The sequence below is a fragment of the Lichenostomus cassidix genome, chromosome 14 (assembly GCF_008360975.1).
Source record: "Lichenostomus cassidix isolate B80296 chromosome 14, HeHo_3.0, whole genome shotgun sequence".
NCBI classification, from domain to species: domain Eukaryota; kingdom Metazoa; phylum Chordata; class Aves; order Passeriformes; family Meliphagidae; genus Lichenostomus; species Lichenostomus cassidix.
In genome coordinates, this window is record NC_139495.1 from 13,062,068 (window position 1) to 13,075,704 (window position 13,637).

At 40.3% G+C, this 13,637-nt stretch overlaps 1 protein-coding gene across 10 annotated transcripts in view; it reads right to left on the reverse strand.

Annotated features, from left to right (window-relative positions):
• The window catches only part of KATNIP (katanin interacting protein), a 57,534-nt gene that overhangs the window by 38,422 nt on the left and 5,475 nt on the right, over positions 1 to 13,637 (reverse strand). For 5 of the 10 annotated variants that reach the window (XM_085074933.1, XM_085074943.1, XM_085074941.1 and 2 more), the window contains 8 exons: positions 11,441 to 11,490; positions 9,838 to 9,975; positions 7,565 to 7,826; positions 6,087 to 6,236; positions 3,857 to 4,020; positions 2,694 to 2,806; positions 2,163 to 2,277; positions 1,567 to 1,782 (listed from right to left, as the gene is read on the reverse strand). In XM_085074933.1, the coding sequence (XP_084931059.1) occupies positions 1,567 to 1,782; positions 2,163 to 2,277; positions 2,694 to 2,806; positions 3,857 to 4,020; positions 6,087 to 6,236; positions 7,565 to 7,826; positions 9,838 to 9,975; positions 11,441 to 11,490 (1,208 nt within the window). The remainder of the gene's footprint in view (positions 1 to 1,566; positions 1,783 to 2,162; positions 2,278 to 2,693; positions 2,807 to 3,856; positions 4,021 to 6,086; positions 6,237 to 7,564; positions 7,827 to 9,837; positions 9,976 to 11,440; positions 11,491 to 13,637) is intronic. The other 5 variants (XM_085074942.1, XM_085074939.1, XM_085074938.1 and 2 more) reach the window with 4 other exon arrangements.

Here is a 13,637-nt window from a genome sequence, read left to right on the forward strand (position 1 = left end):
GTAAGTTTTTATGTCAAGTTTTCATTCTGTTGAAAATATTCGTTGCTTGGAGATTGATTAATTTATTGGTTTTTTAATGCACCCTAAAGCTGTCCTGTATGATCTGAAATGTACACAAACTGGAAATGCTGCTCTGCCTTCTGAAGGAATCTGCAGTTCAGGCACCACATACCCACAGTTTAAGAGCATCTTGCCTGCTCAGATTCCATCTGGGATGCAGCCTCAAGAGAGGAGATTACAGCGCCACAAATCAAGGGAATATATTAATCAATGAAATATAAAAGCTCATCACTTAAGAATAATGGGATATATAAATGTATGAGTAATACTGAGAATAACAGGTTCATAATGGCTTAATGAATGTATTACTACATAATTTATAAATATCTGGAGAGTCTAAGAGTCACTACTACACTTACTATAACTACAACTACTACAACTACAACTACAACTACTACTACTACTACTGAGTGTCACCTGCCAGACAGAACAGCCTATCAAGGAGAATGGGTATTTATGAGATCCTAATTATAATTTTCAGGAGACAGTAAGAAAGACGTTTCAACTAAAAATATTTGTCTAGAAATAATACTCCATTGGGAGTTTCAACTCAGTTTCAAAATACTGCATATTTGTCCTCTTTCAAGTCTCATTTACCTTGCAAGCAGAAAAGTATCATTAGCATGAAATCAGTGGAAATATATGTTTAATAGACTAAGTCCTTATTTTAATTTATGTTTTTAATGGACTAAGTCCACTAAAATCATGCTGATTTTTTACTAGAACTCTTGCCATGAAGGCCCATGAAGATAAATGACAGAGTAAATGTGCAGCACAAATGAAGCTCTGGCTGTGTGAAGGGCTGTGGACAATTGTTAATTCTTTCATACCAGTCATTGTCTTTTGTCCATTGTCTTTAGTATGGGAGCTTTCCATATCTCCTTATGTTTTTAGTATATCCCACACAAGAGCCATGAAAGACTTCTACCTGCCATACATTTTTCTTAAACTTTTGTTCAAAAGTACCTCCACATTCTTATTGCCCCGTGATTCTTCCCTAGGTAGAAAGATAACAAGAGAAAATAGGGACATTTCGTTCATAAGTTTACTTAAATTTGTATTATTTGTATTATCCATCTGGAAGAAATTAGCAGTGAAGCTCTTATACCTTTGAGCCACAAGAATTATTTCAGTTGATCAGCAGACACACTGTACAAAGCTGAAATTCACTGTCTTTAAAGTTTTGTGAACTCATTCTACAAATACATCACAATACTTGAAAAACTGAATGTGATCTTTTACCCAAAACAATGCCAGAGTTAATACATGAGAAGGCAGAGTTAAAGATTCCTCCCTCCAACTGCTTAGTTAAGTAAGTCAGGAAAATTATTCAAAGTCTGCTCTGCACCAAAGTTATACCTGAATACCAACATCTTGAAGAGGAAAACTGGGTTTGTTAATAAAAAACCAATATTGGTAGCTTTTAAAACTATCAGATAGTTGTTATGCAGACAGTGATAGAGTATTATAGAAATATTATGAGAGATTTTAACATCCAGGACTAATCTGTCTTACATTTAGGTTCTTATTGACCAGGCAGCATAAATCCCCTGGGTAGTCAGCATTTCGAATGTCCACATCATGAGGAGACACAAAGATCTTCTGGTTGTGCAAATCAAAGAATTCCACCTGGCTCAGGCCCACATTTGCTGGATCCCCCCAGTTAGAAAGAAGTTCCATAGTCACATAAATAGCATCGTGGACTTCAGTGCTGGTTGTCATCTGGACCAAAATGAAATATGGTAAAAACATAAGTGACAAGTCAATAAAATGGGAAACAAAACTGATTGTTAAGACTGTAAAACTAATGGGTCAGAAGCAAAAAGATTGCAAAGTCAAGGCTATTTGGATAACATTCAGTCAATCATTTTGGGTTCCATCAATTCTGCCCATACAACATTAACACTCTTAAAAAGCCTAAAGAGAAAGAACTCTCTGTTCTTTGTCTGATTCCTTTGTCATTCTGATGAACAGTGATAAATTTCTTTTCTTGCCCTGCCATAGGTTTATTTGCTGATGTGGGGCAGAACTGGGGGATACAGCTTATTCAATGTACTTTGATTTCAGTAGTACTGGGAATTATGGTGCACGTATGTACAAACCTTCTCTCTCCACATGGAATCTCCTTCAGCTTTGCCACCAGACAGGGATCTGTCATTGTCACAGGCAGAAAAGCTCCCACACTCTGCAAAGGCATTCAGGAGCCTCTTCTTTTGTCTGAAACATATTCTGTGTTATTTCCTCCTAAGTCCTGCATTTTTAAGAAACGGTGCAAAGATGAAGAGATGATAGGATGAACCCCACAGGAAAATGTCCCCAAGCACTGAATGACATCTTTTGCAGAATCCCACCTTAGATGGGTGGGATTATACAGAGCTTGGTTAAAAGACTGGGCTCCAGTTCACAGCTGGCTCTGAGGCAGCATGAGAAAGGAATGCAGAGGTGATCTGAACACAATACAGTGAAACATTGGCAGAGACTGGCTCAAAGTTGCATTCCCTCATTTGTTACTTGCATGGTATCTCAGGTATTTGAAGATTTCCAGGTGTAGCAAGTAGACTGGTGGTATTCTAAAAAAACTCTCTTCAAAAAAAAAGGAGGTTAGCCTAAATCAAATATATATAAATGTATACCTGCTTCCAAAAGGAGAGAATCTCTCCCCAGATCTTGTGACTGAAGTCCTTGTCAGGCGTTTTTCTGGAGGTTCAGTCATTGCAGAAAGAAGAGATGAAGCAGAAAATGTCTTCTAAGCAAGAAAAGGATGGACAGGTTTCATTCAGATTGTTTTCACCACATAGCATCAATCTGCATCTCTGGAACACGTAAGAGTTTGGGCCCAGCTCATCTTAACTCTATACAAAGTTAAAGCACATTTAATGGAATTGATCTTGATTTGCAGTGGAAGAGCTGAGCTTGGAGCTTAATCTTCTATGGGGAAGGAAAGTAACATAAAAGCATACTTTGAGGACTATAAATATACATATATATATATACACATATATCTATATATGTGTGTAACAAATCTCATTGTATACATTTGGTAAGACTCAGGGTTGGCCAAAGCTTTGGCACAGGTTTACTAGAATTTCTCCTCCAAAAATGGGTCATTAAGTCTTTTAAATCCTCAAACCCCTCAGTTTCATTAGAATAAAATTATTTCTTTTTTAAATACAGAGCTATCAGTAGTGACCACCTAAGAGAAAACAGAGGAAAAGTGCTGCATTCTTACAATGCAATGGGCTCCTTCTCTGACTGTACTTCACTTTTTTTTGCTGATTTTTATTGATTTCCTTGTTTATGAGTTTTTAATTGTTTTTCAACATGATTTTTGGAGAGAGGGTAGAAAACCCTCACCAGCTCCTCCTCAGTGAGATCTAACAATGTACAGGACAGCCCTGCTCCAAAAGCAGAGCATGCACTGACAGGCAGCAGTGCCCATATGAATGAGTCCTGGAGGAAGGTAGGATTTATTGGTATGGAAGTCACACATTGTCTTGTTTCAGGAGCCTCCAGGATGAAAATGGCTCAGCTGGACCTACAGCTGTGCATTTGACTGTATGGAAGTATCAGATGGCTGCTCTATCAGTTGCTCAGTGATCCCTGCAATCAAGAGGAGCTGTGGGATGCCATCCTGAGGAAGCAGCTTAAAGAAAACAATCCTTTGGAAGAATAATACAAATTAAATTACGCTTAGGGGGCATCACCATTCATTCATACACAATCTCATTCACACATTCATACACAATTCATGGGGGTTTTGCTAATGGAACAAACAGCTCTCTTTTTCTTGCCATACCTTTTGGAGGCTTGTGGCAACTCTTTGCCCTTGCAGATCTTCCTGCAAGAATTCATTCTCATTCTGCACTGCTTGAACCACAGCTGAAACAGAGAGGTCAGGGTCCTTCTCACACAAATTCTTCCTAGTCACTGAAAGGGATGTTTCTGGTCTACTTAAGGGTTCTGCCACCAAAAAACAAAAGGAAGAAATACTCATTTGTTCAGGACATACAAGTATGGAACATTCCAACATCTGAAACATCTCATCCAGGTACTGACACAGGGCTTTGCAAGCAGTCTGTAACCATACCAAGTGAAGCTGAATTCCCCAAATTTGGTTTGATGTTAAGATTGCAGGTCACATCTGCTTCAGGCAGCAGTTAAAACAGCATCATAAGAAGAAGAAAACTAACAAATGAGAAACATAATTTTTATGCTTTTAGATTGCTTTGCTCTGGTATTTAGTGGAAATGCCTTGTAATAGTCCATTGAAAAGAAGTATATATAATTTAAGCACAGCAGGAATTTGTAATTGGGGTGTTCAGCTATTTTGGAGGAATCCCCACAGTCTTCTAACAAAACAAGGGGAGTCAGGAGTTGCTATTTGCAAGGCAAAATAAATGACCTTCTCACTTAAGCAGTCATCCCAATGCCCACACGAATCCCAATCTTCCCAAACTTCATGGAGAAACAGAAACACCACAGCCTATAAACAGGTTTGAAAGAAAGGAAATAAAATTTAACAACAAATGTTGTGAGATTGGAGTAAAAGAGAAGCACAGTGGTTACGATCAAAAGAGAAGCACAGTGGTTATATCTGAGGGCTTTAGAAGTCAAGGGAAGAGACTGAAGTTGTACCAATATTTAGAGTGAGGGGAAATGTTGAACAGACTGAAGTGCCAGAAGGCTCACAATGCTGCAAGGAGGAAAGCACAGTGCAAATAACATGAAGTCTGCCTTGAAAAGACAAGAAGTTAAAACTGAGCTGAGATTTGTGTGCATTCACTCATGCCAACTTTCAACAAGCATCAGTCATCTCTGCAAACACATGGACAGGATGAAGTCCTGATTATTCTTCTGCACTGTATCATTCCCCTGAAATGAAATTAATGTAAGGATATAATGTGGTAGTTGGACAGAAACAGTTCCAAGCAGCATTGTTATAACCTGAGAGAATGCTGCACACAGCTCTGAGAAGTCAAAGCAACATCTGCTCCAACAGATGGTGGGTGAGGGTCCCAGAAGCTACAAAGGGGATTTATTCTGGAGCCAAAAAGAATTAACTTCTTTTCCTCTCTTTGGTTTTCTGCCAATTAAGAAACTGATATTTTGGCTTTTCAAAACCACTGGCCTTAGTGCTTTCTTGGGACACATCTGGATTCTGCTTTTTTGAAAAGAGCAGCTTGACCACAGAGTATGGCAGCTCTGAAAACTTCACCTCAGACCTTTGAAAACTCACGTTATTCAGACTTCTTAAGGACTGCACTAAACTACAACTACAATCATGACTTCAGCCCCTGCACTTGGGGTTTGGTGTGTTTTGTTGGGGTTTTTCCCCAGGTAAATACAACACCTTAGCAGCAGACTTTTAGAATGAGCAACAGTGGCTTCAAATTAGGTTCTCCAACCCAGGAAAAATATTTTCCAGCATGGACCTAGATCCTGGCATGTCTACCCAGCACTGCAGACTGATCTCAGTGCTCAAGGTGGAATTCAAGTCCAGTCCCAAGCAGCCACAGTTTTTTTGCTGTGCTGTGGAAATCTGTGCCATTATTGAGGTGGAGAACTCTGCACTTTGTATTGCTCCAAATGTGCTGGGTTATACTCTTCCCCCAAACATCAACTGCTGATTGAGAGAAGACACATTTCCATTAATACCACAGAGAATAGAATTTCCATGGGGGAACTGGGAAACACAGAGCAAGTACTGAACAAGGACTGAAAGGGAGAGGGAAAATCTTGTGTTGTGGAAGCAAAAAGAGAAGGAAGATAGTAAAGATGTGGCAGAAGATTTAAGTATACAGGCTTTTATACTTTTATCACAATTTCACTGAAGTCAAAACACTCAAGGTGTTAAAAACAACAAAAATGGCAGAAAAATGCCACTTTAAAAAAAGAGGGGCAGGGGAGTGACAGCCAAAAAAATCAGATAATGACAGATGTGTGTTGAAATTGCATCTGAGCCGGGGAGGCGGGGGGGGAAAGCATGAAAACTCTTCTTATTGACATCATATATTCTTATTTCTTACTAGAATAATTTTTTTCATGTCTGTCCTGGTGCAAGAACTCAGCAGAGAAGGGCCGAGTGACTTTATTTTTCAGCACAACTGGTTTGACAGGAATGTACTCTTCAGCACTATCCTTTCTTTTGGCTGAGAGAACTCTCACTGGCTTCACTTCTGCAAGATAAAAAGGAAACAGAAATAATAAACTTTTAAGTTACCTGGGAGCAGGCAGCCTGGGAAGAATTATTGGATTTTAACTGCTAAAGTTTTGCCATTTTAATTGGGTTGTCATAGTTAAAGTGAGAATTTCCCTCCCTTTCACTGACACTGTCCTATTGATGTAGAAGCACATATGCATGGCTGGCACTAACTCAGTGAAGCAAAATAAAAATAATATTATAATGTACCAATATATCTCATCTCTACCAGATATCTACCTGCATTACTCTCAAGAAAAGCAAAAATAAAAAAGAAGTCCCAAGTCATTTGTTAATACAGCAATACCAAAATAAATTCTTAAAAGACAGACTAAAATGTCTTGTTTAGAAGTTTCCAGAGGGGAGAAGGTTCTCTAGTGTAGTCCATATATGTATTCCTTCACTTTTTGATTTGAGAATTATAATTGCTTCTATTATTTAGATCACAGCTTTGAAATTTCTCTCTGGACCAAAAGTCATGTACTCTGCCAGAGATTTTGTTCTCACTGCAGCTCCATGCCTTGTTCCTGTCTCTTCTTCTGCCCCTCTCCCCATTCACACTCCACTCACATCTATGATAATGAGAGGAACACTCCTCTACTCAATTTATTCAAAGATTGTTCCTCTTAATTAATGCAATTAACTATGGATTAGGTAAAGAGAAAAAAAAAAGAAAGTAAAATAAACAAAACCAAAAAACCCAAACCAATTACTGTACCTGAAATGAGTGAGAAGGGAATTTTTAGAAATATTGAAGGTAGGTCTAGATCTGGTTTCTGCCTGAACTTTCCACCTTTTGTTAAAACCACTTCTGAGACCTAATGACTGGTTGTGGGTTTGGACACTGAGGTCTCCAAAGGAGCCAAAAGGAGCCAAAAACAAGTGGCTCATGTCATCCACCAGGAATGAACAGCACACACTGTGACAAGAATCCAGGACAGCAAATGAAATTGAGAACGGGAAGATTTGGCTGCCTGAATTACTGCAGAAATTGTTCAAATATATATTTAAAAACATAATCACTTCTTGAGAAATCTCCCAGGCAATCTGAGACGATCTTAGTTCAAGTGTCTAGACCTGGTGATGCGGGTGCATTAACCAGAACTACACCTTTGGCTTTGCAAAAAAATTCTTAACAAAGTAAGAGGATGTAAGTCTCCCAAATCAGGAGATCACAGCAACAGGTTTGCTGAAGAGCACAAGAACTTAGGAGGGCATGGAGTAACCCTTAATGATCATTCCCTTAAAAGTAATTCCCTCAGAGAATGATTACTGTAGCACTGTAGTATTGTGGAACAGACTTACTGCTTTGATCCTGGTTGAACTCCAGCACAGTTGGGGCACCAGAATCAAGGCCAGAGCATCTCCCAGCATCCTGATGTTCAGAAGCTTCCTTCTGCAGTGCCCCACTGCTATCCAGCTGAAGGCCTTCAAAGGCTGTAATTGCTTCCTCAGTGGGAGATGGCTCTGAAAACACATCCTCTTCAACAGAGTCATAATCATCACTAAGGGAGTCTTCTTCCATCCTTTCCTGTTCCACACTGCGCTGCAAGCTGCTTTTCAATTCCTGGTACAATATAAACACATCTGTCAGAAAAGCTCAAACTTGTATTTTAAAATAAACCAGAGTGGCTGCCTCTTCCTACCCAGAAGAAAGAAAAATCTTCTCAGGAACTCATAGCCGTGATGCAGCTAAAAATGTTCGCATTCCTGTGTCATGTCTTGGCTCCTTTGATGAGGGCTTGTAAAGAAAAATCATCCTACAACTCCTGTGCTCCTTCTCATCTGTACCCAGCAGGAACATTCTGCAGGCCAAGGAGTTTTTATGTGCAAAACCAATTTTTAGGAATAAGTTACAAAAAGTAAGTAAGGGGGAGAGCAAAGGCATATATTTGTGCAGTCTCACAGTTGTGCCTTGCTATTTGAAGAGTTGCTGCAATCCAGAATTTCCAAATGCCTTCACAAGACTGTCAAGCTCATGTAGCAGCAACTCCTTTTAAAGCACTTGATAGATGATAATAGTCCTGCCTTGTACACATCTGTACTTCAATAACCAGTAGAAAAATACTTGTGGCCTAATGGGCTAAGCTCCCAGTCTGCACAGAGTTTTTTGAAGTGGACACACTGTAACAGGATTTTATGCAAAAAATAACCTATTTTGAAATTTACTGTGGAAAAAAGTGCCCTGCCTCTCTCATCATCCTCCACAAACAGCAGAGATGATGCTGGGGAGCTGTGTGCTCTTATGAATGCAAAAGGAAAAGACCTTGCATCTCTTAAATGCTTTTTTTCCCCCCTGCTTTGTTGGTATTAAAGTTTTGAGATAAATATAGGTAAGCAAACTGCACAAAATGAAAACCTGAAGCCACCCTAGGTACAAATGAACTGTGACAGTATATATTCAGTTTGCAATGAAAGCTTCAAGCTGCTACAGATTACACTTGTTAGGAAATCCATGTTGACAGGAATATATTACAAAGAGCAGGCAAAGTCAGGTTCAAAAGAGGGTTTATAAGCAACCTGAGCCTTGATATCGAGCATGTCTTTATGACAGTCAAAACTAATATTTCCAGCTCTTTGACAGGAAATTGTACAAGCTTTCTTTTCCATTGAAACCTCTGCATCTGCATTGTGACAAGACATTCAGACAACCACATTATAGCTTCAGCAAAATCAAAAGTATTTCCATCTCGAATAAAAAGAAAAGTGGGGGGTTGTTTGGAAATCACTAGCTTAATATTAAAAACACATAAAAGATATAAATATCCATCAGTGTAAACAAGTTACCAGTTTGTAGAGTAAAAAATAATCATCAATTCAAGAGCAATACAGCAACGAGAGAAATATGCAAGCTAGAAAAATATGCCTGGGAATTTTGTCTGAAATCAGTGGTAAGAACTGTAAACAGTTTCATATATAGATGCTACTCCACTACCCAGAAAAGTTTTATTTATGTCATTAATTGGTTAGGCAGAAAACCACTCATAAATTTTTGTTCATTTATTTGTTTCCTTTCACATTTGTGAAGTGTGCTAGAACAAACTGCAATTAGTGATCAAACAGAAGGCTGCACAGTCAATATAATAACAATCCTTGATGAAAAGCAACTGTATTGATTATAATATTTGCAAAGCTTTAGTCTGATTTTTGTTAGGTAAAACAATGACATGCAACAATTTTAGCGTGATTATCTAAAGGCTAACCAAAAGGCAGAAAAAACTGTTGTTTTAGCTTTCTCTGAGCTGCCACCCAGCAGTGACATTCATGTGGACAATCATTAGGTGAACTGAAAGAGGCTCCTTGCAGGAGACACCTTGATTCAACCCAACAAAGACAATATTCTACCTCCTAAAAACAGGGTTTAACATTTTATAGTGCTGCTGACTGAGACTTGATTTTCCAAGAAGCTTTACTTGTCATTCTTTCCTTCTTTTTGTCACATCTCATCAAAGCAAAATCCCCTAATGAAGACACCACTGCACACAGGGTTTGGATGCTCCAGCCAAGGCTGATACCTGAGCCTGTTCCCATTTCAAATGACACTGCCACAAATAATACAAGGCCACTGCCAATTATACCTGGGAGAGAGGACCATCATCATCATCACTACTGCTCTCCACAGCCAAGCTTTGGTAAGGTTCAATATCATCAGAGTATTCCACAGATGGCTTAACGTAGAGTTTCTCCCCTTGTTCTGTTTTAATTGCCACAGTTTTCTGTCAAAAGAAGCATTCAAAGAAATTAGATTTCTTCTGTGCTCTCAGCAATACAGGAAGAGTAATCATCACACTTTATAGACCAATATCATGATCAAGCAGTGCTTTTCCCCTCTGTTCCAGAGGTTTCTGCCCTCCCTGAGCTCATGTTTGGACCCCTGAATTATGGTTTAACTGTGCTGTTCAAACTCCCCACCTGCTGCTGCTGTTGTGCCCAGAGTAGACAGCGATATTAAATCTGTTGTTCACACACTCCTCCAGCATTTCCTAAGTGCCAGGGGCAGAGATGTCCCAGAGAGAATATCCTAAGGCACCATGGGTGAATTCTTTCATTAAGTCTATCTTTCCCCCTCATAGCATCCCTTAGCACAGCCCAAGGTTGACAGGCTTGGCCAGAAATTGCTGGGTCCTCTAGTGATCCAAAAAAATCCACATGGAAAATCACTGGGGAAGGAAACTGCTGTCTGGCAAACCTCTTTCTCAGTCTGTGGCTGCACTTCTCCTTAGCTAAATAAATTCCAGTTGTTCATTAGGATATGATAACTGCTATCCTCTCTTCCAACTGGATAAAAGACTTAAGGAATCATCCTTAGCAAGTCCCAGGTTTTACTACAGAGCCACACATTTGCCAAATTTAGCAAAGGAGTCCTGACAGACCATAACATAAGCAGAGATCTACTGGGAAAAACAGCAGCTGAGGAAATGAATTCAATGAAGCAGTAAGGGTGGTAAATAAAGTAATGCAGCCTTAAAGCTTGAATGTGCAGTGTTTTCTGAAAAAAAAGAAAACCTGCATGGCACAAACAGTTGATCCACGGTGACACAGATCCCTAATCCCATCACTCAAGCACAGACTGGACATCCAGCCAGGCCAAAGGCTAACCAAGTAGTGTCATTATTTGGGTGACATGTCTCCATTGTTCAGAATTACCATTTATTCTTTTAATTAGCCCTTGATAGGTTAACTCAGATCCTTCTTTAGGCCAAAAGAAAAAAGGTTTCTATTCTGAGATTCCTCCAGTGAACCAACAACTATGTAGCTGATGGCTCCAAATTTCTCACAGATCAGACATTTTTATAATCTATATGCCTTTCTCTCTCTTATGATCTACAAGAATTTGTCACAAATTACAACTCAAATTATGCAAATTACATTTCTTTGCCCCTCAAGCCTATTGCAGGGTGGAGAACAGCAGTAACAGGCTGGGATGTCTCTCCAAAATGAGTCCCTGTGATGGATGTCACTGAAACCAAACCCTTTCAATGAGATTTCCCTCTTTAGGCTTCCAAGTAGACACAAAACTGGGCAGGGTAGCATTTCCTGTCGTCAGTATCCAGACCAAGCCACTCAGTTTCTAAGAGGATCCCAGCTGCCCACTCTGTAGCAGTTGCAACCAATTTCTCCAAAAGTTCTTTACAACCTAAGAATTATTTCAAAGCCCCATTTCTTGCACCTGCTTCGTACCTGGAGCCAATTCCTGCGTTGTACCTTGCCTGGGGCAGTCTGGGCTGCTTCTTCAGCAGGGACACACAAGAATTAGAAGGCAGGAGATAAAAAGCAGAAATATGGTATTAGACAATAAATACACAACTTAGTTTGTGGGTTTGGGGGTTTTTGGTTTCCCCCCAGCTGAGGACAGAAGAGTAAATCTGACATTTGAATGGAATCAACAACTGCAAAAACATCCCCCACCAGATCCTGGTCAGTTCTAGCAGCAGGAATTTTGAACCTCTTCAGGGACAATCATTATCAAGTGTTTTTGAGAGAGTAAATACTTTTAAGATACAATAACTCAACAGCACGTGAAGCCTCACCTTTCTTGATATGAAAATATAGAAATACATTCTAGAACAGGGGTGCACATCATTCTGACCCCCAGCTGGGTAGAAAGTAGCCTATCTCAGGAAGCCAACCAAGCCCAGAACCCAGCTACCAAAGGCAGACTGACAGACAGGGTTCTGGTGAACAACGGGTGATATGCTGGGTTGACAAAGGAATTGTGTGTATTTACTCTCAAAATTAAGGAAACCTAAGGTATTGGCAGATTAAACAGAATGTATTAGGTATTTAACACACTGTGCAGAGGATTCTTCATGTATAAGCCATAAATGAAGGACAAACCATCATTATCTTTCATTTGTAAGGCAAGGAAGAGTTGGTTCAGGAGCTTCTGCAAAATATCTCTGTATGGTCAAGGAGAACTAAGGGTCCCTGAGCTGGAAAAGGCCCCAGCTTAGAGTGGAACAATGGATTTTTGAGAAGATGCTTTGATTGAGACAAAGAGACAAACAACTTGCAGGTCACATCAGAATCCTCAATGGAACAAGGACATCACCAACACTCTCAGTAGCATCCTAAATAAAGGCATCTCATTTCCTATGGCCAAGGCAGATTTACAGCTTCCATTTCTTCTCAGTAGAGAAAAACAGCTGATGCAAAACCTTTTTTCTTTAAGCCATAATTTAATGGTCACCCTAAGGCTGCAGGAACTGGCACTACCAATAAAAGAAGCAATTGTCCTACAAAGGTCATAGAATCACAGAAAGATTTAATTTGGAAGGAACCTCTGGGGGTCACCAAGTCCAGCTTTCCACTGAAAGCAGGGCTTACTTCAGAATTAAATCAGGTTGCTCATTACAGCTCTCAATACCACATTCTCTTTATTTTTGGGGGGGTTGGATAGCCCTACATGCACCTGTGCAGTGACCTGTTTAGGGAATTGATATGGCAAGTTTCAACTGTGGGAAAACATAAAAAATTCCTTTTAATGATAGGCCCTTGTGCAATGTGGTTCACCAGGAGACTGCACAAAAGCTGGTCCAAGCAGACAAGGGAACAGGCTCAGGGTAGGACCATTCCTGGGGGAACAATGTATGTTTATGTCCATGTAGAGTGATCACAACATTCCAGAGCAGCAACAGGATGTTGCTCTCTGGCTCCAGCACAAAGTATCTGTCCCATAGGCCAAAAACAGGACTAAACACAGGGGAAAAGAAATGGACTGCTCCAAGGAAGAGAAACAGCCCTTCCAACTAGAGCTCCTGCTACTCCAATAGGCTATTCACAAGTAACTCCAGAAACCCTTTGAGTCATTAGCACTGCTGCTGATTGCTACAGGCTCTTCTGGCACTGAGCATGAACTGTCCTGAGCTCCCACTGCAAGAAGCTTCGTTGGACTCAGTTAGTGCTTTGGGACAGAACTGGAAGCACCTTTCCCTTCCACTCCCTGAGCAATCCATCTGTTCAAAGCAACTGCCCAGGAGCCCCTCATGTGTGCTGCAAATGTAAGAAGCAAAGGGGGACACAATGGGACTCATGCTACCACTGCTGAGTACTTCATCCTCAGAACTGCTTCAGTGCCTGAAGAGACTCTTTACAAGTCATGGAGCACCAGGACAGGGGGAATGGCTTCAGACAGACACAGAGCAGGCTTAGATTTGATATTAGAAGAAAATCCTTCTCTGTGAGGATGATGAGGCCCTGGCACAAGCTGACCAGAGAAGCTGTGGCTGCCCCATCCCTGGCAGTGTCCAAGGACAGGCTGGATGGGGCTTGGAGCAACCTGGGATAGTGGAAAGTGTCCCTGCCTATGGCACGGGGTGGAATGAGATGAGCTTTAATGTCCCTCCCACTTCTGTGATTGCATGACTCTACTTAGTGA